Genomic DNA, 25,921 nt, shown 5'->3' with positions numbered 1-25,921 from the left:
TTTTTCTTTCTACGCGAATCGGTTCCCTTGAAAGGCAGCCATTAATATACATCTAAAAAATTCTCCCATTTTCTCGCATTCTCACACTCTCGAAATAGCCAATGGCACAAAATATTTGACGCTCCGGGTCAAGCCGTCTCTCAGAGGCATACTGCTGCCATCTTCCGAGTCTACAGATAATGCTAATCAGCCGACTTTCTGAGCAGCCAGAAAGATGCCACAGGATCTATGCGGCGAAGCGCACCACATTTTCAGCCCTGTTTGCGTTGGCAATTCGCCGCCACTCTTGGGAACTGGTCACCTCGATAAATATTGCTATGTGGTGGCGATGCACTCCCTCCGCAAGAAGGCTTCCAAAGGCAACTATTTATTGAGCGAACCTGTGCTACACCTCTGCCCTGAAAACAGCTGAATTCGGCGGCGGCTATAGCGGCCAGTGTGCGGGCCGGTCGTCGAAGCGCAGTCTTCTGATCGCTCTTGGTCGCCTTCAGTTTACATATAGGAGTGAACTTTCGAAATAACAACAGTCATACATCGGCAGTCATCTGGTGCATCGTGGAAACAGTTTAACATGGTTGCAATCATTCCGGATAAGTCTGGTTCCCTCTAGTGTGAAATGTGATGAAGCGGCGCTCCGCTTCCTATAACGAAAGAAGGTCATAGGAAAGAAAAAACGGTTGAAAGTAGAACAAAAAAACAGCAATGACTCATACACGGTGATTAGGTAGTTATTGAGGTGCAGTGTATACATGATAACAAAAAACATGCTTAGAAGAGCAGCTACGAGGAGGTCAGGTCTCCCATGTTATCCAGGTGATTTTGGAAGAGTTGGAATGTAAAGAAGCTTATAGGCGTCACGAAGACGGGCTCCAACAACAACATGAGTTACCATGGGCCGTCGATGGAAACGCATTTCGGCGACCGCGCGCACCCAGCTTTCTCGCCTACTCACATGCAAGTTTTAAATGCCATTCGTTTCGCCCACCACGCACATTTCGAGGACAGCGTCAATCCGGACGATTTCGAGTTGGCCTACCGGCTCGTCGCATTGTGCGCTTGAGCCAGCTTGAGCCTCCTGTCTCGTTAGAGCGTATGAATGCGGAGGGCGGGTTTTTTCCCACGCTTCGTTTTCCGCCTCGCAACGAGGAGTGCCGAAACGTATACAATCTTGTTCAACGGAACAAGACATGACGGTTGAGCAAGCACGCCGACCCCGTCTATTCACGGCACCCAGAAGGAAGTCTCGCGTAGCTATCAGTACAACCTCATAGGTGTTAGGCATCAAATTGTTAATGATAATGAAGAGCCCAGATTACGAGTAAAGTACAATACATTCCCATAATTCTTTAGCTTGTTGTCTTCTGAACTGCTGCACTACTCCTCTGCGCTCCTTGTTCCTTCTAACAAGGCGCTTTCTCTCTGAAACACCCGCGTGGCGCCCCGCCAAAGCGGACAGATCGCTCTTCCTCCGCGCTGCGAATTCCCTCGTCACTGCTCTACGTCGCGGCCCTTCATATTACACATCCCGTTTCTGTGCCGTACCTATCACCATGCTTCATTCATTCATACTCTTTGCCCCTCCTTCGATGTTGCGCTGTGCGGACTGTATAGAATGCCACGACACGCAATGGTCGGCCAAAAACGGCTTTTGCTGTCAGAGAAAAGAAAAGGTTGGTAGACTGGCGTGACTTCAACCAGGACTCGAAGTAAGCGTGCAATAGCACGCACAATATCGTCGGGCTGCGTTTCTGTGTCAGTAGACTTGAGACAGGATGGATTTTTTTTTTGTCGTACAAAATCTTCTTCTTCCGTTTTGTAGATTTGAATGAATTCAGTTTTATCTGCTGAGCATTGCTTTTCTGTCTTGATGAATTGTGTCATATCACTTATCATTTCAATCACAGTGATACCGGATCTCAATAGCACTGGTTTTCCAGCAGGGACTTTACATTAGAGTTCTATTGTGCTCAGTTTTCTTCTGCTTAACTGAAACGTAGCAGCGCTATTTGATAGCATGCGGCCGACTAAAAACACCAATCTATGTAAACTCGCGGATTCATGTGCACAAAAGGCGAAGAAAACTATCTTTTCAGGGACCGCGTCAATGGCTTGCCAATAAATAAATGTCCCTTACTTATTCTTACAAGATTGAAGATCAGTGCATAAATCCAGTCACGCCCAATAAATACTTACGTGTAACAATTTGTACAAATCCTAAATGGGATACGAATCTGGATGCTATATCCACTAAATCATTCAGGAAATCATGCTACCTACGCATGCAATTAAAAGGGCCTCCACCAACATTTACCTTGAAATTTATCGCACTATGGTTCGGCCAGTCCTAGTTTACACCACTGTATTGTGGGATCCGTACACGTGTGAAAAATCGAGCAGGTGGACCGTATTAAACGGCAGGCTGCTAGATTCATCTCATGTGATAATCGGAAGCGTTCGTCTGTTACGAATATGCTGAGGCAGGATGGATTGAAGCCGCTGCAGCTGCAACGGCAAAAGGAATAATAATAATTAATAATTGGTTTTTTTGGGGGAAAGGAAATGGCGCAGTATCTGTCTCATATATCGTTGGACACCTGAACCGCGCCGTAAGGGAAGGGTAAAGGAGGGAGTGAAAGAAGAAAGGAAGAGAGAGGTGCCGTAGTGGAGGGCTCCGGAATAATTTCGACCACCTGGGGACCTTTAACGTGCACTGACATCGCACAGCACACGGGCGCAATGCTCGAAAGCGTTTTTTGAATAAAAGTTGGAAGTCTGCGCTCTGTGTGTGTACGTGTTTTCTTGCCTTTGTCCCTGTTTCTTTCGCGCAGTTTTATCATGAACTGCGCAGGCAGACCTCCAGGTTGGAATTTTTACAGCGAAAGCTTTACTGGCCGCGAACTTGCGATTTCGCCGTGGCGGTGCTCTGAGGAGGCACATGACGTCACAACGCGCGCCTCGCCGCAGATATTTCTCTCTCTCTTTCTCGCTTCCTAGTCACTACTGCACATGCGCCACTAGTAGCATCGAGCCACAGGTGTTCCGTCACTGCGCAGCGCCGCGACTTTATTCAAATTCCAATTTTCAATTTTCAGTTTTCTCTTTTTTTTTCTCCATCCTTTCCCTCCTTCCTTTATTCCTTCCTTACAGCGCGGTAAGGTGTCCATCGAGATATGTGAGGCGGTTACTGTGAAAGTTCCTTTCCTCAAAATCCAAACAAAACAAGTGAGCCGACGGTGTTTATAGAGTTCATTGGCGTTGGCCTTTGCAAAGGATGTTCATTTTCACGAAAGGAAAGGCGCACAACCGACTCCGTGGGTCAGTGGAGACCTCAATCTCGCTTTCATGTACGTGGCGTTGGTGTCAAACTGCAAAAGCCTGTTTTGATTGCGTTCCGCACACTGGATAGGCAGCGCGCGCTCCCTGCCACCCTGGGAGGTAGCATGCAGTTAATGGTTGATCGCGAGAGATTGGTCACCAAAAGAACGCTGCAGCCTATAGCTATTGCTGCAGTGCCGCTTGTCAGCCACAACGCTGTCACCACTATAGCATTCAGGCCACATTTCTCTCTCACCACCGCTACATGCATCAAAGCACGAATCAGGCATCCGCATATCTGGGGAGCCAGTTAAGCGCCCTTCCTTTGCTCAAAGCCATCGCGTCTAGAACATTGTCAACGCCAACGCCAATGATCACAGTGAACGCCGACATCTTTGGCTTTGTATACCCTGGATTAGGTGAGCTAATCCACAGTAATTTGTTCTACTTGCAATACGATAACAAAATCGCATTGTCACGTGATACATGCTGATTTCTGCGCCAAAAATGGTCGTCAAGTTTTAGCCATTTAAAGGTGATACCGCCATATCATGCCAGGGCAGAGCAATTCCAGAAGTGTTCCGTTTCGCGCACGCACTCCAACAGAACAGTTTTCCCACTTTCACTGCAAAATGTACTTATGGAACCACTTTAGAGCGTTGTTTGTAAATTTACGCTCAGTAATTTTCTCTGATTTCTTGAACACTGCTGCCGGCAGTATTTGTAAAAAAATGCACAAATACAATAAAATTAATAAGCCCCGCGTGCACCGCTCACGCACCGTAGGCTTAACACACCAATAAAACTAAATGAATATGTCCTTAAAGATAAAAAACTCTTGCCACACCTGGCAGTGGAAAAATAAAATAAAAGAAAAAAGCTACTTAGCGATACTACAGCCATAGGAGTAGGCCCGCAGAGACCTCCTACCCTTCTTTGTGAAGTAGCTGAAGGGATGAGTTGCACGGAAAGGAATTGAAGTGCTGGGAGTGCGTTATGGTAGTTAAGTCGGGAATAGGGATAGTGTGTGATTTGGCAACTCATCCGAACCAGTCGTCTGGTTCCACTTCTTAAGCCGGGGAAATAACCGCTCGACCTTTCATCATACCGTCCAATTGCACTCGCCAGCTGCGTCGGCAAAGTAATGGAAAGAATGCTACTCACACGCGTGGAGTGGTATTTGGAGCGATATCAGATTTATCCAACCTTCATATCTGGTTTCCGACGGGGCAGCTCTTCTATCGACAATGTAGTTGACCTTGTAACGTCGGTGCACCACAGCAAAAGTTTAAAAGATTGACCTTGGCATTGTTTTTGGATGTCATGGGCGCGTACGACAACGTAACGCATCAGGCCCTTTTGGACGCTATGGAAGCTGCTGAGATCGGAGGCCGCACGTTCAGCTGGATACGCAGCTATTTATCAGAGAGGTCGTTTTTTGTCCTGACTGCGGACGGACCAACGTCCTTACACCGACATTCGCGCGGAGTCCCTCAGGGTGGAGTGCTGAGCCCAGTTCTCTTCAACCTTGCTCTTATCGGCCTGGTCGACGTATTGCCACAATCTGCTCAGATATCGGTATATGCAGACGACATCTGTATTTGGGCATCAGGGGTGACCAGTCCTCAAGTTCGTGCAAGACTTAAAAGAGCGGCATCGATATTGGCATCTTATATTAGCTTGCCGGGCCTGAACATTTCGACCGAAAAGTGTTCACTTGTGGCGTTCACACGCAAAATAATGTCACGTTACACCATTCGCATCAATGGCGAAGCCATTCCCTATGAGAGAAGCCACAGATTCCCTGGTGTTGTCATCGACAGGAACCTCTCGTGGAGTCCACATATCTACGACATGAGAAAGAGACTAATTTCGATTGTCCACGTCCTCTCCTTCCTCGGGGGAAAGTCCCGGGGCGCATCAGTGGGCTCAATGCTACAACTGTACCGTTCCCTATTTCTGGGCTACATGCGGTACAGTCTTCCGATATTCAGTTCCATTAGAAAAACAAATATCAAGACTCTTCAAAGTGTGCAAGCGAAAGCTCTCCGTATCGGTCTTGGACTGCATAAATGTGCATCAACAGTAGCACCTGTTCTTGTTGCCCGGGAACATGCTGTTACTACATACATTGCTGTTGACACAATGAGAACATATATTCGGTACCTCAAACGGGTTCCCTGTCATCACCTCGCAACACTCCCAATAATTAGGCCGCGTACTGCATTCGCCAAAGTCATTGAAGCCCATCGCGCATATCTTCCATCGCAGTTCACCCCTGCGTCAAGACCGTGCTCACCCTTATGGAGTCTTCATGAACCTCGGGTTCACCTCTATATTCCTGGCATTACAAAGAAAGCTGGTGTATCACTGCCCGCTCTCAAACAACTGACATTGAATCACCTGCATTCTTACCACAGTCACCGCATACATATTTACACAGATGGATCAGTTCACTCGACCAGTTCTGCGGGGTCGGTGGTGATACCGGCCAGATCCATCTTCATGAAAGTGAAGACGACCTATCCAACATCTTCAACTGGTGCGGAACTCGCAGCCTTACGGGCTGCGATAGACTTCATCAGTCAAGAACCTCCACATGACTGGACGGTTTTCACCGACTCTAAAGGAGCCCTTCAAGCCCTGCAAGCTGCGCTACGCCGCGGGTCGCAGGAGCAACTTGTTGCTGAGATCCGTCTACTGTACCACGGCACCGTTTCCAAAGGTCATGACATCATTTTTCAATGGCTGCCAGGACAATGTGGTATTAACGGTAATCACCAGGCCGATGCGGCTGCGCGTTCTGCTCACAACGACGGACTTCCAGTGAAGATCCCAATATCGAGACCTGACGCTGCGTGTGGGCTTGGCCCTTTGGCGCTGGAGCTCACACTTTCAGCGTGGAACACGGGAGAGTTTTGCAACCTCCGCCTCAAGGCACTGGACCCTGAACTGCGCCTTCGTCTGCCACGTAACTTAGAACGTCGCGACGCAACACTGTTATGCCGTTTATGGATCCGTGTTGCATTTACCAATTACTATGCTTTCCGGATGGGGATGGCCGACAGCCCTGCCTGTGAGAGCTGTGGTTGTGAGGAGACCATCGCTCATCTTCTCTGTGAGTGCCCTGCATTTGCCAGTGCAAGACATACACTGTGTTGTGCCCTGGACCGCCTCGATCCTCGCCCATTAACAGAGCAAAAGATCCTCGGTCCGTGGCCACAGCAGTCGACTGCCCTCTAGGCATACAAGGCACTCTGCCTACTTCAGAGGGACTGGATTGAGTGACAGATTGTGACAGCGTTGTGCGTGTGTGTGTGTTATGCCTTTTTTCCCTTCTCTCTTCCTCCTTTTAGTCCCCTAATCCCTCTTCCCCAGTGCAGGGTAGCCAACCGGAACCCCTTTTTGGTTAACATCCCTGCCTTTCCCTCCTCCTCTTTATCTATCTATCTATCTATCTATCTATCTATCATCCGAATAGAGTCGAGCTCCTTCTCAGTCGTCCTTTGAGTCCGAGTGCTAGTTATTTGCCTGATAAGTGATCTTCTTCTTTGAAGGCAACTTCCATATACCACAATGTTCGCCGGGGTCTCCGACCCTTCGAGACAGAGAAGCCTAAAAAACAGCGATCTGGGGTCGCCGGCCCCAAGCCAGGTTTGCCCCACTCCTATTTTCCTCTACTCCTAGAGGCCAGCGATTCCACCGCTCCCGAGGTTGCTTCGGCTCTTCACGGTACTTGTTCACTTGCGGGAACCAGAGTGAAGGTTACCAGGAGTTGTAGTATCATTCGTGTGGCATATACGAAAGGAGAACCCGATGTGCGCCCCTGTAGTCCTTGACTTGCCGATGAGTGTTTCTGTCAGTTATTTTATAATTGGCTGATGTTGCCTTTGATAGCAAATATTACGGTCTTCAAGCAGTACCATACGCTGGCTCTGGTGTCGAAAGGAGCCTCGAAAGAAATCCCCATAAGACGTCCCCTATGTAGCCGAATTATGATCCCTGCAGACTGCTCACTGCGTTTTTTTTGTTACGTGAAAACAATGAGTGCCCTCTTCATTGTGAACTCACTTTATTCTTTTCAGGGAAACGACGTGCACTGTATCCAAGCACTTTTACAGTTACGTTTTCCAAGTTCCGCAGCCTAACATTGTAAGTGAGCAGCATAAAAAAAATGTATCGCCTTTGAAAGAAGCAGGATAATACTTGGCTGTTTCCTCTTTTCTTGCAGTGTCAAACAATTCTTTGCACTATAGGTGAGTAACAAAGAAATACTACTCACTAGGCACACCTTACACTGTTTGGTAGGATTAAGGTCACACAGTGTACATTTTGTTGTTCGGAAGTACAGAGACAGACGTGTGATTAAACCCGTCGCCATACTGACTGCTTCGAAATTGCACCTGCAGTGCGTACAAAGTTCTGTAAATCAACTTCAGCAGGGTGGACTACACTTCTTATTTTCTCAGTCTTGAGCATCTATATTAAGTCTTACATCTGACGGTAGACGATCGCGTGGTCTCTTTTGCACAAATGTTAGTGATTCATAAACGGCGTGTGTGAAAGGCGTTCCCCCGACGTAATGATAGGGGCTCGAGAGCTGCAGTAACGAAAGTGGGACGCTGATCGCCCACTCGCTCGCTCGGGAACGTGTCGACGTAATGCGTCAAATGCTACACCGGTCGATTTCTGGATGCTTAACCCTTAATGCCTACCATGCGAAATATTTGGAAGCACTCGAGTTTGCATGTGCAGTCAATATGTCATCTCGAGTCTCTCGTCACTTAGTGATCCGCCCTCAGGCCAGCCTGGTGTTCAATAGTTCTCAGCTTTTTGAAGTAAATATGCCTATCGGGGCTTCGATTTTTTCACCGGTAGGAGAAGTACAGCTGTTCGCCAAGAGCTCTTAGGTTTTCTGTTTAAGGACTGCAGACATAAAAGTTTTGCTTGCGTGTTTCGTCTTTTCAAATGAGCTATAGCCATTAGAATACATGGATCACCATGTGGTATTTGCTCATGACCGCTAAATAATTTATAAAACACTTTCTTCTTGGTGCTTTTCCTTTTTGGTTTTCTCAAGCAAACGTTTCCTGTGACGTGTAAGAAGTGTCTGGGTCACATGACATATGACAAAATCAACTGCAACGTAAACGTCTTTCGTTGTCATTCTGGCTCTTGAAGCTGGTTGGGTTAAGCGCCGTCAGAAATCAAAACACTGTGTCAGCGATTATATTGGTCCTTGTTTCATGCCTCAGGTGAAATAAGCAATCGTAAGATGTCGCAACTATCGTTCATTTGATGAATCCGAGACAGCATGAAAAATGTAATTCAGGTATGAATTATTAGCCACCGTAGGCAAATACCGCCTGGTGACCCGTGCATTCTGGTTACATATGCATCATTACAGAGAAGAAAACGTGCGAATTATATTAGGTTCTGCACAGCTTTAAGAGGTGCGCTTTGAATTTGGTTCCTATTCATTACTACAAAAAAAAACCTTGCACGTTAATCATACCTATTCGCATGAGTTTAGATTTCGGAACGGATGAGATTTGGCGTGCTCTCATATATAAGTTTTCTTGCCAGATTTCGCAAGCCGAAATATTGGCAACCCCTTAGCAGAGTTGTAATAGAAAATGGCGCAACAACGTACTAGCTAAAGAACTCACTCTATCTAGAAATTATTAGAGGACAAAACCAGGCTCTCTATTTGAATTCATGCCCTAATGTCGTCGCATTCTGTGCCGTTTGATGCAGTATTTCTGCAAGGAGAGAAATAGCACAACGTGGAAAAACAAACTAAGAGTGGAAGGTAGAAGCGCTTGTGGGTTTAACTTCTTAATTAATTCGTCCGGCATGCTTTCTGCATGTTTATGAATCAAGGAACATAGAAGAATGCAATGCACTAGAGCTTTCAGCCCTCACGAGTTCGAGAAATTATCATTTGTACACGCGTTAGCACGATATTCAGTATTTGTAATATTTGAAGCGATTGTAATCGAGTGTGTAGATCATTCAGTGAATAAATTCTTGTCCGCATCCAATTATTCACGAAAAGGAACTGCAGCGAAAGAGGAGATTATCTCTGGACAACCGAGACATATTTTACACTGCAATAATGTCAACGACGCTGTTTAACACCCGGCACCACTCACCATCTTTCTTTGTTGCTTATCTTCCAGCGCAAGGATTCACAAGGACAAGTTGGTCTGTTTGATCCGCAAGTTCCCCCACTTGCTAATCCCGCTCCGGTGCTTCAGCTCTGGTTTCGCTCTAAGTCAGTTAAGCGTCCGATATGAGTGGTGTGTCGAGTTTAAAAACCACTGTAAGGGTGCCTACGTATCTATGACAGTTATGAAACGAACAATACATCATGAAAAACTTTCAAATAAATGCTTGTGTTCTCTTCTTGTTTGCTCTGATTGGTCAAAGCCAATATTCCTCGCCTCGCAGATGCAGCAGGACAGCCATGGGTGGGAGCGATATTTGTTTCTGAGTCAGATTACGTTAATTGGAGAGAAAAGCTTTCTCCCAGTGCTCTCGTATTAATAGTGCTTATAATAAAAAATGTACGTTCACTTTTGATGCATTGAAAATAAAGAGGGAGAAAAGAAGGGTAGGGGCAGCTGGCATGCAACCAAAGCAGAGGGCAGTGCATGAAGTTTTGGCAGTTAGTTTTCAATGACACGAATTTTAGCTCAAATATCAGGACATACAAAAGAGAAGAGGCAACACGGGCACTCGGGTTACCTTTCACACTGTGAGAACAGATTCTCTTCAGCGCGTGTTAAGGCATAAGGTAGCTATTTCCGTTTTCGTAAGTTTGAAGTAGCAGGAGCTGTATGGAAGCAAGGCATCCTTAGCTCGTGAGGCCCAAGGTAAGTCCAGCAAGCGTGTCCGTCGTAAAGGCCAAACAAGGTCTAAAAATCTAATATTATTGCCCCCTGACAAATCATGAACAAAACTGAGGCAGTAGAAGTATGATCTGAAACTGTCTAAAACGTTGGCGGTTACATTGCTGCTTCCTATGTCGTATGGATGTGCGCTACAGTGCAGTGAGATATGAAAAGGACTTTTTTTTATTACACATACCTCAAGGGCCCATGGGAGAGGGCTTTACATGAGGGGTATTATGATAGGTGTAGCTTTCAGAGACGGGAAGCGGGCGGAGTGGGTGAGGGAAGGATAGCGGGTTTATGACATCCTAGTCGAAATCAAGAGGAAGAGATGTGCTTAGGAGGGCATGTAATGGGAAGGCAAGATAACCAATAATACTTAAGGGGACCGAGTCGATTCCAAATGAAGGCAAGCGCTGCAGGGTACGGCAGAAAGTTATGTGTGCGGATGAGATTAAGAAGTTCGCGGGAATACGGTGGCCGCAGCTTGAAAATAACGGGGTTAATTGGTGAGACGTATGGGAGAGGTCTTTGCAAGGAAGTGTAGTCAGGCTGATGGTGATGGTGATGGGAATATTGCAGGCTGACGATGATGCAAACATATAAAAACACTAAAAAGTTGACATATCTAAACGTTTTAGTCCTATGGGTTATGCCCAATATTGTTGTAAGGTGTCAAAACAGTCCAAATAGATGTGTTTTAAGATTGACGCTACACTGCACCGTATACAACTTCCATTCTTCTGGCTATGCACACCACCATTAAAGTAAGTCATCGTCGAAGTCAGGTAGGCCGCAAGAGAGAGAGAGAGAGAGAAAATTTTTATTTAGGTTATCAATTCGCAGGAGCCGGGTGGTCGGGGTTGCTAGTCCAGGCCTCGGTTGGCGGCAGCTGACTTGCGGACTAGCTGGATTATCCAGGCTTGCTGGTCCAGGTTGTCGCTGGTCATGGCCTCCTCCGTAAGGCCGTAAGAAGTTCTAATATCCACACACGGAGCATCCGCGCAAGTTCTGGCACTGAACCGCATCAGATTTTTCTATGATGTCGCGTATCGCTTGAAGTAGCTTATTTTAGAGCACCGAGTAGTAAAATTCCTGGATTTATTCGTGTTGAATCTTTTTCATCGTTCTCGCTGCCCAGCCAGCGAGGACAAGGCAGACCGCTGGGAATGTGCGCCAGGGGACACGAGGGGAGGGGGGATTCGATTCGGTGTCGTTCGTGTTTTTGGAGATCGCCTGCTGCTTCTGCTGATCTGTGGCCTGCCGCGGTGCCTGCCGCTGTTCCTCTCTTTGATTTTGTTGCCTCCTCTGGACTCCCTCTTCTTCCTTCTACGGTGAGGCCGTACCACATGTTGGGGTTTTGGCCAGGTGTTTTTTTTTTATTCCTGTACCGATAGTTAGGTTCAATGCCCCCTTATGCCTCGTGCAATGACTTTAGCTTCCCTGGATGCGGGTCCGACTCCCAGGTTCGCCAGCCTGCCGGCCCAAAGTTTGCCCTTGGATTCTTCCGGTTGGAATGGCGTCAGTGGCATCCCAGTGGCGCTTGTACCCGTTGGAGACGGGTTCCTAAAATTGAAAAATTCTAAAATGTTCCAGGAGCAGCTGAAGGCTCTTACCAGCCGCCACCTGGAAATCTCTGAAGTGCGCCCTTTCGGCTTAGGGGCATTCTGTGCTGTTCCTCGGATGTGCGTTGCTTGTCGGAGTTGCTGCATTGCACATCCTTCGCATCATTTCCAGTTAAGTCTTTCATTCGAGAGCAACTGGCATGTTCAAAAGGTGTCATCCGCGGCGTACACAGATCAACCTCTCCTCAGGAACTACTTGGCGACTTTCAGGACCCCGGTGTTGGCGTATTATCAAATTAAGGCTGTACCAGAGATGATAATGGCTCACGTGTGCTGACAGAGTCTGTGATTGCAACCTTTGTAGGATGTTCTTGCCCGTCTGGGCTTAAGGTGTGTCCCATAGTGTACCGAGTCGACTCGCTACATCCTCGTCCATTGCAATGCAGGAATTGCTGGCGCTTTGGTCATAGCAACAAATCTTGCACATCTGCGACGCGTTGCCGATTATGCGGGGAGAAACATTCCGCAGACCTCTGCGCATCTGAGGGTCCCATTTGCCGTCTCTGTAGCGGCGTTCATCGGGCTGATGATGCTGGCTGTCCCAAACGTTCAGATGAGCAGAATGTTCTGGACATCATTCAGGAGAGAAGGTGCTCTAAAGCTGATGCTTATGCAGAATTAGACCGGAAGAGGCAATCTTATGTGGGTCTTGCCTGGTCATCTGGGTCTGATGTATAGGCGTTGCTGACAAAGACTGGTGTCAGCTGTCGAGAAGGCGCTTGCAGGTGTTGCGGACGATATGTGTTGACTACTTTTAGTGAAGCTCTATCCAAGCTCATTTCAAGTCAGGTTGCTCATTCAACTGTCGGTCTTCCCGTTTCATCAACTTGACCATCCCATCGCTTCTCTGGTGTGTCTCCCGTGGCTCCTACTCCTGCTGCGTCCTCGTCTCTGCCTGTACATGGTGCCGTAGATACTAGCCTCTCTACGGTTTGCACTACGGACGTCGAGATGGTGAATTCTTCTCAGAAGTGTCGAGCTCCTTCCTGTGCGTCGAAGTCTGCCTTCCCAAGCAACAAAAGCAAGAAAGGTTTCCCAAGTAATTCAACAGAAAACTGATGTGTTAAAGGAGGCTGTCACAGCATATCTGCTTTTACAGTAACAATGGAGGGGATAAAAGTACTACAGTGGAATTGCCGTTCAGTCGCATTTTCTTTTCGCGATTTACAAAACCTCGTCTCGCAGTTCACCCCACACATAATTTTACTTCAAGAAACTTGGCTTACTCCTATTAGGTCATACTCTAAAATATTTTAGGGTATTCCGAGCCGATCGCAATTTCGGCCGCGGTGGAGGCTTCTTAACATTAATTTCTTCTAAATTTTTACATCGGGAGCATGTGTCACACCCCATTCAAAGAACGGACATCGAATTGTTGGCTGTCGATATCGCAATTCCACAGTGTGCTCCCCTTACTGTTGCAAATGTTTGCTTTCTTTCGGGTGTCCACAGCAGAGATCATTTAAATGTTCTTTTGCGGTCTAACAATAGAGTGGTGATTGCTGGTGTTTTCAGTTCTCATTACGTAATTTGGAGGTTTCGTTCTGATGAATGTGGGCAGCCTCTTTGGTAATGGATGTCGGCAAGGAACGTGCGTTGCTGTAACAGTCCAGGAGTTACTTCCATGCGTTCTGATTTTCGGTCTGTCATTGATTTAACATTGGTAGTGAACGGGGTAAGGGTTTCTTCGTGGTCTACAATGGATTGTGGTACTTCCAGTGATCACTTTCCGATCACTTCCACCATAGCAGCTTCTCCCCTGAGGGCGACTGCTTCTCCACAAAAATCTGTAAACCACACACTTTTCAAAAAACTTGGGCAGTCCTCTTTCTCCTCTATTGGATTATCTGATAACTTGAATCGCGCTAACCACGTTCTCTATTTCGTGTTAGGGGCCTCTGAGCTTTCCGTGTTCACGGTGCAATCTACGGTCAAAAACAAACAGCCCTCCCTGTGTGGAATGATGAGCGTGAGAGAGCATATCGACTTGGCAGCACTAGAAAGTTCAGCAACTTGTCTCTTGTACCGATTTATAATGTACTTTGTGCCATGTCATATCCAAGAGGTGCGCTTTCAGTGCATGCCAGGGCACCGTGGCATTACTTCAAATTCGATGGCCGATTTCTTAACGAAATCAGCCATCAATGAGCATGTTGCCCATGTCGTTAGAACCTCACCCCGCTGGCCAGGTCCCTTTATGAACGTTGCCAAATACACCATTTTTTATTTTATTTGTAACATTCTTTCAGACACAGACGGTCTAGGATGACAGAGCAAAAGGCAAATGCTCTCTGCCTGACGAGGGCGCTGTCACCCGTACAATGCACAGAAATGTACAAAGGATTACAACATTATACAAGTGCTAATGCAGTAACAAAAAAAAAACATCCAACATAAAGTTTAGTTGGTTTTAAAAACATGTATGCTTAAAGCTTTGAGTTTGACAGTATGTACGTTTTGAAGGCATTTTTGAACGTTTTGAGTGCTCTACATTGCTGTGATATGTTAAGAAGAGGTTGGTGTGTATTTATACAGTTGGGGATTAAATACGACAGTGTTTGAGTACCATAGCTAGTTCTTATGGCGGGTAGTCTGAAGAAGTTATTTTGAAAGTTTTACTGTGTAGTACTGGACTGGCTCAAGTTATCACTGAAGGATTTCGCATGATTTCGGTCCTAATATGAGTAGCAAGTTTCAGCTCATATAACTGGTTTACTTTTAGGACGTTATGTTTTAGGAACACCGGGAACGTGTGTTCCAGCCGCTCAAGGTTTTCGATGCATCGCATAGCTCGTTTTTGAAGAAGGATCAATTTGTCAAGGTTAGACTTGGCAGTAGGGCCCTAGATTAGTAAGCAGTAATTGAAATATGATTGAACAAGTGTGTAGTATAATCGGCGCTTAAGCCAGGCAGGAAGCAGGTACCTAATTTTGTACAACATGCCAACAGATCGGCATGCACTAGCATGTATCTTCCTCTACGAGGCGTCCAGCTCAAGTGCTCTTCAATGTAAATGCCCAAGAATTTTTTTTTCTGATTGAAAGTTTATTCGGCCATATTACAATATGCCCCCGGGGAGAGGCAAAAGGAGGCAGACAGAGCGTGCCTCCTGACGAGGCCTACACCCCGGCTTACACATCTGGACACTGGTGACTAGACGGCAAATCATGTTTACAAAAAAACAATCATTTTCAAGAAAAGAACAGCGCACTTAAGGGTATCAAACCTGATCACGAGACAAGAGAGAAAGACATATAATGTTAAAAAAACAAAAACATGACATCGTTACGCCCGAACTGTCTAATCATAAATGCAACACAGATAATAACTAAAAAACAAAAATAATTAGAAAATTTGATAACAGGCACTGGAGTATAAATATACAGACAACAAAAAAGAATCAGTACCAACTAGACTCAAGTAATCGCAAAATTACAAAACAGGAAAGAGCAACTTCAATTTTTTCTTAAACTAGAAACCCTCTTTTACAGAGTCAGTATATTTAACAATGATGTTTTCGTCATCAGATTTATTTCTTGGTTTGAATATTGCGTATTTTGTTTTACTAACATTTAATTGCAATTGATTTACCCTCAGCCAAGTGCACAATTCATTTAACCATGTGTTCGTTCGGCATGCAACATGACATGGCCCAAGTTGTTGCCACGGAAAAACAAGGTAGTGTCATCAGCGTAGATAATTGAGTGAGGGGTATGTTGAATGCGTGTAAAGTTGTTAATGTAGATAATAAACAACAAGGTTCCCAGTATAAAACCCTGCGGAACACCATATGTTATCTCTTTTAACTCAGAACGAAAACCAATAATTTTTGTGTATTGTAATCTTCCAGATAAATACGTTCGAATCAATGTGAGCGCTACTCCTTGAATGCTGTAGAACGGGATTTTTCGGTACAGAATATTATGCCTAATTGAGACGAAAGCTTTTCTGAAATCTAAGAACAATCCAATAGTAAATAGTTTATTCTCGGAATTACTCAACAGTTTTTCTTTAGCATTCAGTAGTGTCATTTCTGTATACTTATTTTCACGAAAACCGTATTGCTCATCGGCGAAGGCCTTCTTGTCTTCAAGAAAGCTCGTTAAACGAATTTTCAGGACACGCTCTAAAATTTTTGAGAACACAGGCAACACTGAAATAGGGTGCTAATTATTTATATCATCATGCCGACCGCCTTTATGTATAACTACGACTTTGGCTATCTTCATGTTAACAGAGAAAACACCGCAATTAAAGCTTCATTACAAATATGACGTAAAGGAGCGCATAAAATATCAGCAACGGCTATGATCGGCTCGACTTTGAGGTCATCAGCCCCAACTGCTGTGTTTCTTTTTAAGGACGCAAGGAAGGAGAAAATTTCAGTTTCCGTGCAGGGGTTCAGAAAAATAGAATTCAAGCTTTCAGCACGCATATAGTTTTATATTCTCTCTTCAGTGCCACTAGAGTGTTGGGTATGCACCAGCGTTCAAAAAATGGTCATTAAATTTTTGCGCGAGCGAAGTATTGCAGTATTCAGTACCATTAAGCATTAGTGTGCTAGGAATCGTATTATTGGGGCTTCCCATAAGGCTTTTAACTTCTTCCCAAATTTTTTTAGGATTATTATATACTGATGTGAATTTTCTTTTGTAATAATCAGTCTTGGCTTTCTTAAGGTCTGAGTTCAACTTGTTTTGACATTTCTTGTATTCCAATAGTTTGCCTAAGTCTCTGGAGCGAATAAACGTGTTATAATTTATCTCTGTCTCTAATTCTTATGTATAACTCGTGAGTGACCCATGGCTAAGAAAAGAAGCGCCAACAGAGACAAGACGTAAGAAGCGACACTGACAAGCGCTTGTCCGTGTCACTTCTTACGTCTTGTCTCTAGTGGCGCTTCTTTTCTTTGTAACATGCACCAAGTAGCTAAGCAAAAAGTTCTACTTAACCCATGGCTTCCTGGATTTTCTGTGTTTTCTGAGCTGTACTAGTGGAAATACTTCACCGTAGCAGTCTTTAATTCTGCGTAAAAAGATACCGTAAGACAAGCTGGGATTTTTTTCATTATATACGCAATTCGATTGCACTGCTTCAATCAAGGCCCGAAAAGCATCAATGGTGTCTGGAATAAATTTCCGACAAACAACAGGAGGCGCACGGCTGCACTATTTCTCTTTTGTACACATGGCAAAAAGCAGGATATTGGCAAATGCTCGCTCAATTCAAAGGTAAGAATTCCCGAAAAAAACATTTTCTGGGACATGGCTGGTGACACACAAGTCAATCAGCGTTTCAATATGTGGTGTTAATCTCGTTGGAAAATGGATAACATTCGTACACTGAAATGATTCAATCACATCAAGGAACCGTTCTGTTTGTGGACTTCGTACTGCCAGATTGATGTTAAAGTCTCCAACCAGGACAATTAGCACACATAATACAGACGCGTATGCAAGAAGACTACTAATGAATTGAATGAATTCTTCAAGATTGCCCGAAGGTAGGCGATAAGCTGTGGCAAATATTGACCCCGAACATTTGACAGTCAACGGCTCATGATGATCAGTTATTTGTGAGAATTCTGGTATTACATCATACTGCAGCTTGTTATTTAGATAGAGTGAAATTCCGGCACCTCTTCGGTAATTTCGGAAAATATATTCAGGCTGGTAACCTTTGATGTTAACTGCATCATGTGCACTAGAGAACCACGTCTCCGTAAAAGCAAGCATATCAAAACAATGATCCCGTGAATCTAGAGCTGTAGCAATGTCAAATTGTTTTTTCTTCAAATTTCTGATGCTGACATGACAAATGGACACATCATCAATACGGTTAAAAGAAGTACTGCGCAGGACAGAGCTGAAGGACACACTATCGTCATACACGTCGTCGCAATGGCTAGCCATCAAAGTGCAAAGGGATGATAAACAGATGGCACGTTTCAAAAGGCGCTGCAGCTCATACTATAAGATCAAGGTCCTCATCGTACTGAATGCGGATGACCCGTGCGCCTGACACCTTCCACACAAACAGCTTGCCGCCCCTTTGCCAAGCGTATTGATAACCTTTTTCTTTTGCCATAACCTTCATAGCCCACAACAGTCTCTTATTTTCTGCTGTAAGATTGTCCAGAAAGAACGGTTCGGAATTTTTGTCCTGCAGAACACCCCTATTTGACATCGTGTAGTGTCGCATGACACGTGAGACGAAGAGAACAAGAACTACTGGTTTTTTACCTTTCTTTTCTGGAAGCCTATGCAGGCCTTCAACATCAGCGTTTGTCAGTTCCCATTTCCTTAGCCAGATCATTGACTTCAGAGAGAAAATTTTCATTATCACTTGAGGGCAAACGATGAATTTCCAGGTTCTGACTTCTGCTGTACTGTTCCAAGCTTTTCACTTGTTGCCGCAAGCTCTGGATTTCCTGTTTAGTATGGTCGCTCTCAATTGACTCGACTCTTTTCTTTAGGTCAGCAATCTCGCTTGTGTGTTTTTTTCATTTCTGCGATCACGTCATCGTAACAATCTGATAGATGCTGAACTGACTGCTCCATTTTGTGAACTGTGACCCTCATCTGCAGCAATGTCTCCACCTTGCCCTTAATATCTGAGAGTTCTGATATCACGCGACTCATTTCCGCAAGCACTTTTTCAAGACCCTGTGTATCCTCACGTTTCTGTTTCTGTGCACCCCTGGCACTTCTAGCGGCCAAAATGACAGAGGTTTGACACTTCCAGCTCCTTTTATCAGCCTCATTCCAGCCTTTATATGCTGATTTTGTGACTCCCGAACAGGACCTAAGGTGGTACCCATAGCAGCATTCTGAGCATGCAATATGCCATTGTCTGGAAATGTCTTGCTGCAGGCAAGGCAGCCATCGCTCTCTGACATCATAGACGAAGTGCAAAAGGTACTACCGCTAAAGATGAAGGCAACAGCAGTGGTGCTCACAAGTTCGCTGCACTTCAAGACGCGTCCGTCGTCTGGTAGCGGCTCATTTTAGGACTGACGTGGCAGCCACAACCAGCACTCCAACAGGTGCAAATACTCGTCCACAACCCTTCGCTAGCACTCAGAACTTACCAATAAAATCACGGAACAGAACAAAAGCACAGCACACAAATACGGGGGCAACGGTGGTAGTAGGAACGCAGCATTAGAGACGGAAATAAATAATTTTACAAACCTGCAGATGCGAAGATGAAAAAAAAAATTAAAGATAAGGAGAGCGTCCTACCACCACAGCCGCCACCGCGCGTGTGAGCAGTACCAGTTCTTCCGCCAGGAGCGCGAACACTATTCTGCGTTGTCGGTGACTTCAAGCAGGGCGCAAAGTTCCAGTGTCACCAGCAGTTTGAATGTCTGGGGATGAAGAAAGAGGACGTTGAAGAACACTTTTCTGCAGGAGACAGTCGCAGACCCAAGGACTGCAGCAAGACACCAAACAGTGTATCACGGCCTTCCCAAAAGCAAGAAATCATCCTGCAGATGCGAAAAGAGAAAAAAAATTTCAAGATAAGGAGAGCGTCCTTCCACCACCGCCGCCACCGCCCATGACGCTGTTGTGCTGCAGGATTCCTCGCCTTAACCTTTTTATGCCGGTCTGGGTTCAAGCAGTCGAACCTATGTGCGTCATGCCTGGATGTTGAAACGATAGATCATTTCATTCTCTACTGCCGGCGGTTTGCACGGCAGAGAGTTCGGTTTTTGAAAAATCCTCTCGCTCAATTAGGGCTGCCGTTTACTCTGCTCGTCCTCCTCTCCTTCGGTGCAGCCGTCAAAGGGCATGCCATTAGGCAGGTGTGTCAGATTCTTCACAAGTATATTATTGAAACCGGGAGATTTTTGTGTTAACTTCTCGATGCATTTACTTTCCTCTCAAAATTATTTTTTCTGATTAATTCTTTAAAATTTATGTATTCCACCCACACTACTTTGTTTCTCCGTCTTTATTACGAGTTCCTGAAGATCTCTCAGAATTCGTGATTTTCTTTTACTCTCAGATTCCTCTATAATTTTGAGCCGCTTGAGACAAACCTGGCTGAGTTTTTTCCTGTTTGAATCTGCACCAAACCCTGACCAATCCCCCATCGTGGGTATGTCCCATCGCATATGAGGCAGCAACGAAAATAACCACGACACTCGCTGGGACGTTCTGCACTCCATCTTGGTTTAGGGCGCACTCATTAAAGCCCCCTTCTAAACGTCCAACAATTCACTGTTTGGGTGCCTGCCGGAGACCCATGCTCAACATTTTCAGGCTGAAACCCGAGAGACGGAGTGGGAATGTATTCCGGACCTTCCGAGGGCTCCAAGCGTTGCTTACCCGTGCAGAGGCTGAAATCCAAGTGGACGCCTTGACAGGCGCAGAACACACGACTTATCAACGAGGCCAGTGCTCTTCTGTTTTCCGATTATCCGGCACACAGCCAACTGACGTGCTTCTACGAGCGCCTGAAGGCAAAAAACGAGGAGCTGAAGAGGATTATTGATGAGCCCGAACTCCATATCTGCGATCACTCAACTTTTTAAGCTGAGTATGAAGACCGCGCGACGCACACCCTACCGAACTTCTCAGTTATCAGAACCGTCTTTCGTCCACGGTGACCCCACATTCCGGAGCTGTTGGTCGAGTAGTCGCCGCATCTCCAGAAAGACCTGAGGCCAAGTTACTGAAGCTGACCATCGCTCCTTTCTCTGGAGACTTGAGCCGCTGGAGCGAGTTCTGGGAACAATCCGAGGAAATTACAGATAAAAACTTGCTCTCACTGCACGGAGAAGTTTCGGTATTTACCCCTGTTCCTGGAAGGAAATGCAGCCTCGGCCATCGCTGGCCTTCCTACAATCGAAGCATGTTGTGAGGGCGCAGTTGCCATGCTCAAGAAATACTTCGGAGACAAGACACGTTTGGCGCAGGAATATTTCTCCTCCGGGCTTCTCATGTTGCCGCCCGTTCGTTCACCGACGGAAACGACTGGACTCCGTAAGCTCCACGACCAAGTACATGCCAACATCAGAGGGCTAAGCCTATGGGTGTGCGCAATACATGATTTTTTTAGATGCTCTGCGGTATTCTCCGGACGCTACGGCGTGCCATGGTCCTGGAGTACCATAAATAATGTTGAACTGGCACAGAAACTTATGGCCAAGACGTCGCTCCGACTGCGTCCGAGCTGGATCGCTTGCTGGCGTTTCTCGCAATTGAAATCGAGAGCTTTAGAGAATGGATACCAGGACCGCAGAGACCCGGTAATCCTATCGCAAAGTTGTTTAAGTATGGCAGTAAATAATTCTTGTTTTCATCATATGAGCAGCAGTCTCCTAGCCCAAGTGCGCAAGTGCAGGGAAGCAGGATGCCCGGACTCGGTTACTGTGTCAAGTGCAGATAAAGTATTAAAAGCCTTGAAGTCCCCTGAGCGCATTTCAGATGTGCAGTCTAGTCAAAAAGAAAGAGAGTTATTGTCATGCCATATATTCACAACCTGTCGCGCCGGTTTAAAAAAGTGGTGGCTAAGTACGGAGTTTTTGTTTTTTTAGCTCCTAATAAACTGTGTAAAGTAGGAGCCGCAGTACAAAGAAAAAGCGAAGGACATAGGAAGAGGAAAATGTGTAACATCAACCATGTCAATCAATATGTCCCGTGCAGGACTGGCATTGTCTGCCAGATCCCGTTGTCTTGTGGTTCTACGTACATAGGTCAGACCGACCAATGTATTAATGTACGCCTCATGGAGCACGCCAATTCCTTGGGAAAAAAAAGAGACGAGCCTAGCCAAGCATTGTTTCACGTGTAAATGCACACCGTATTTTGTCTACGCGGAAGTGTTGTTTGTGCACAATGATCGGCGCACAAGGGAGATAGCAGAGGCCTTCCATATCACCAGAAAGACAAGCAGTCGCGTCAGCACGCCTTCAGTAACCATAACCTCCAAGGAAATCAGCCTGTTGCACGGGGGATATCATAACGGTGATAACTGCTCGAGCCTTTGATGCGGTGTTATATTGATTTGCATTTTTAATAAGTACATCTGTGTTTGACCATGCCCATGTGCGTAGTTCTGGTGTATGTATAAATTGACATGCTTACTTCAAATAAAATTTAGTCGTAAGATCAGCGCGGTTGTGGATGTTCCTATCTTTCTTGGCCTTTGTTGCTTAGCGCTGTTTTAATATTATGGATGATATATTCTATTCATCTAGTTTGTACTTTTGTTCTCTAAACGGTGCATGTATGCCTTAAAGAAAGGGAACCAGATCTCGTGAAGTAAAAGATTTGACTTACTTATTTGTTGTGAAAATTATGATGCTTCAAATAGCATTTGTGATCTCCGATTGCATACGTTTATGTGTATGTATTTATTCAAGAGTGGGTGCAGAAAGGAAACATCTGCTTGGAACCCCTTGTTGTCGTCTTCCAGTTCTAGGCTTCGTGTCTTTAGGATGCGTGACAGTATTTTATTATTGGCAAAACAGCACGCTGGGTAATAGCACACAGGCAATACACAGATACAACGCTGACTAACAACTGAGGAATTTATTGCTCTGCTCAAAATAAGCACTGGAAACATCATCCAAAATGCAGAGGAGGAAAGTCATGGGATCGTCATTCGGTCACATCTGTTGTGGTTACATATCCAGATGATTTCTTTTTTTGTGAACATTGCTGATGATGTGCTAAAGCAGGTTGAACAATTCTTGCGTATGATGTACATCTGGTATATGCGCACGAGCTATCGATTATATTTCCTCAGAATTTTATAGTCTCGGAATTGTGGAATGCACTAATAATCCAAGTGTCTTGCTACCATGCTGCCATGTTCTGTCTGAGTTGTGGACATGTTTCATTAGATGTATGTTGACTCACCGACCTTATTTCCCAACATATGACGCTCCTCATGACAGAGGAATCTTGTACTCTAAGCCACTGTCGCATAGTGTGAATTTGTCTCTTTGCTTCGTCTTACACGGGGCTGTCTTTGAAGCACCTTTGCCGGGTGGGTTGCATGCTAATTTCAGCTACTTTCTGTGAAAACAAATGAAGCCATTGTGAAGGAATTGTGCAAGCTGTAAAATAAGGCCAAGTGCCAAACATTGAAAAACGAAGCCCGAAAACTTGCGTCAAGCCTAAACCTTGATCAAACTAGGGCTGGCTGTGTAAAAGGGTGAGGGCCTATGCCTTCTTTGCGGCAGAAACACACAAGGATAACTGACCTTTTGGTGTAATTGTCTCTGAACAAGGATCGTGGCAGCAACCCTTAGAGCAGTCTCTGCAAGAATTGCTTTCTTTGCTCAATGTGGAAGACCTTTTACTGGCAAAGAACTCAGAAATATCTGCATTCTTTCGAACAGCTGTCCAGAAGAAGTGTCTACTTCATTGTAATCAAGGACTTGCATGCTGCCACATGCCGCCTTGTTTGAGATAAGAGAAGGCATTGATTCTATGTGAGCAGTACGATTCCTTAACCAGTGCGGAGCTAATTCGGATGGATTCGTGGAGTTGTTAACCATTGATTTGCTATCTACCTGTGTAAAGTTCTGTACATTCAGTGGCAAGGAGTATGCACCGCTTCCTGCGTTGCACCAGTTCTCAGTTTCCTTCTGCTGACCTGCCTGTCAAGATCGCCAACTAATTGGAGCTTTTCGTGGCACGAACATGATAATGACGTTTCGATTTGTGTACGACTTCATAGTAATCCACAAGCTAACTAACGGCAACACAAGGACATTGTTGACATTTTTAAGAACTCCGAAGTTTAGCCAACTTTTAGCTGACGAAAGAAATGCCAGTGGAGGTACAGTTTCAGTTTTTCTATCTATGACTGTACATCGGAGAGGCCCATATGTGCTTGTGTTGTCTTCCGCAGTCGAAAAAAATGCTGTGGCTACAGAAGACGCACTGAAAAATGCCCTAAATAGATAGTGTATTGACCGTCAGCAGGAAAGTGTCAAGGTCCAACTGACACGGTTACGTGAAGCTAGTTTCCCAGATGACCTCATCTGTAGCCTTGGCTTCAAGGTAGTGAAAGAAATCTGCCGATCTACCCCAACGAGGCTTCAGAAAGAAGAATGGAAGTTAGCTGTCATGCCATATGTGCACGGTGTCAGCCACGCGCTAAAGAAAGTGGTCGGGCGAGCTGCTGTGAGCTTAGTATGCACCGAACCCAGCAGAGGTGCTTCAAAGACGGCCCGGTGTAAGAAGCAAAGAGACAAATTCACAGCATGTGACAGTGACTTGTTTTACAAAATCCCTTTGTCATGCAGATCATTATATGTTGGGAAAAAAGTCTGGCTTGTCAACATTCGTCTAATGGAGCATTTCGGCAACAAAGATAGGATATGGCAGCAAGCAAGCAAGACACTTGTTTTAGAGTGAATGCATTCCGCGTTTTCAACGTTGTAAAATTCTTAGGAAATATAATCGATAGCTCATGCGCGAGATATATGAGGTGTAAATCACATATACGAATTTCTAACCTGCTTTAGCACATCATCGCTAATGTTAATAAAACTTTGTCACGGATATAGTCCGCGAATATATCTGAGAAAATAATCACGACAGATATCACAAAAAATGATTCCATGACCTTCATTCTCGGTATTTTAGATAATGCTTCCTGTATTTATTACGAGCAAAGCAATAAATTCTTCAGTTGTTAGTCAGCGCTGTATATGTGTCATATCGTCGGTGTCCGGTTACCCTGCGCGGTTTTGCCAAGAATCAGGCACCAACTGGCCAGGCGGCTTGCTGCGAAGTAGTTTAGTGACCTTGTGCAAATATTTCTTAATAGCTTTTGAGTTTACTTGCTGTAGACATGGAAGACATGGGTTGCATCGCTTTCTTTGACGCAGATACTATTTTTTTTTCTGTCACAGTGAATGTTAAACCTGACTTGTCGTTGGTGTGATTATAAAGCATTATGATGTGCGCTCTTTTTTCGCCTCTTGTGGTGTTTTGGGCATTTTATAGTCAGTTTAATCTCCAGCATGGCCAGTGGTTTGCACTAGTTTTAGCAATTCATGCAGAAGTAATTGCATGGCATGATCACCTTCAATCAATTTCGTAAAAGGTAGCTTTCTAGCTCAAACAACGTTTTTATAATGCCGTTTAGAGCTATCTTTTCTGAACTCACAATGGCCTCCTTGGAATGGTTCAGGGAATAACAGCTGGAACTTGCTCGCCATATGGGCATATTTTATTCTCTCCGTTTGCGTTAGCATGCATAATATCGCACATCATTAATGAGAAGTATGTTGGCATTTTATAAAAATCATTGAGCAATGTAAACTGATATTAAATGTACTGTTTTTGTGTAAAATTCAGATTCGCACCATGCATGCCGTTCTGCGAAGGAAATCCTAAGATGGCGGAGAACCTGTTCGTCGAAGAAGGATGACTACTCAGCAGGCTCACCACTGCGGTTTACTCAACTGCCAAATTGTCAAGATTATGGATGTTCAGCATAAGCTACCTAGTTTGCGTAAAAGCTATTCCTGGTAGTTAGTGTCTCAGTGTAAGTTCCTCAACCTGATTTATAATGATGCAGAGGCATGAATTTTTGATCGTTTCCTCTGAAAAAAAATAGGAGGTAGAGGTAACTGTAATTGAATTTTATTTTTGCAGCACCATGGCACCAATAAAGCAGGCATGGTGCATTCGTTCCTTGGATGGCAGTAAGGAATTAATTGGCGAAGTTTCTTGTGCTTTGTGGACGTCTTTGTTCTGATAATAAAAATTTTCCACATTTCTAGACTATTGTGATTTGCCTGTAAATAAATATTATTCTTTGGCGCACAGCCTGTCTACTGCTATGAAGAGCTTCAGTAAAGCAGGTATATTACGTTATGTAAGCATTATAATGGCAAATTTAATGAACACATTAGAAAAGCAATAAATGTGGGAACAAATTATGAACCCACTGCATGCATTTTTCCTGAAGGGTGTAAGGGTGTAAGAAGAGCTAAAACGCCAATGGCTCGGAGGTAATAGCGTGCGAGTCACCCCAACACCTTTAGGTCACTTCTTGTCATTTTCTCATCATCATCATCATTTATTATCGCTTAAGGGCCCTGGGTTGGGC

At 45.0% G+C, this 25,921-nt stretch overlaps 1 protein-coding gene across 3 annotated transcripts in view; it reads left to right on the top strand.

Annotated features, from left to right (window-relative positions):
• LOC144103818 (uncharacterized) overlaps positions 1-25,589 on the top strand; it is a 205,264-nt gene extending 179,675 nt beyond the window's left edge. For 2 of the 3 annotated variants that reach the window (XM_077636518.1, XM_077636517.1), the window contains exons 17-19: positions 7,401-7,467; positions 7,547-7,571; positions 9,498-9,723. In XM_077636518.1, the coding sequence (XP_077492644.1) occupies positions 7,401-7,467; positions 7,547-7,571; positions 9,498-9,532 (127 nt within the window). In that variant the 3' untranslated portion in view covers positions 9,533-9,723. Of the gene's footprint in view, positions 1-7,400; positions 7,468-7,546; positions 7,572-9,497; positions 9,724-25,164 lie in introns of those variants that run through there. The other variant, XM_077636519.1, reaches the window with a different exon arrangement.
• Positions 25,590-25,921: the final 332 nt, after the last annotated feature.

This window comes from Amblyomma americanum, chromosome 9, assembly GCF_052857255.1.
Source record: "Amblyomma americanum isolate KBUSLIRL-KWMA chromosome 9, ASM5285725v1, whole genome shotgun sequence".
NCBI lineage: Eukaryota > Metazoa > Arthropoda > Arachnida > Ixodida > Ixodidae > Amblyomma > Amblyomma americanum.
Note: the sequence above shows the minus strand (reverse complement) of the source record. Positions and strands in the feature narration are given on the sequence as shown.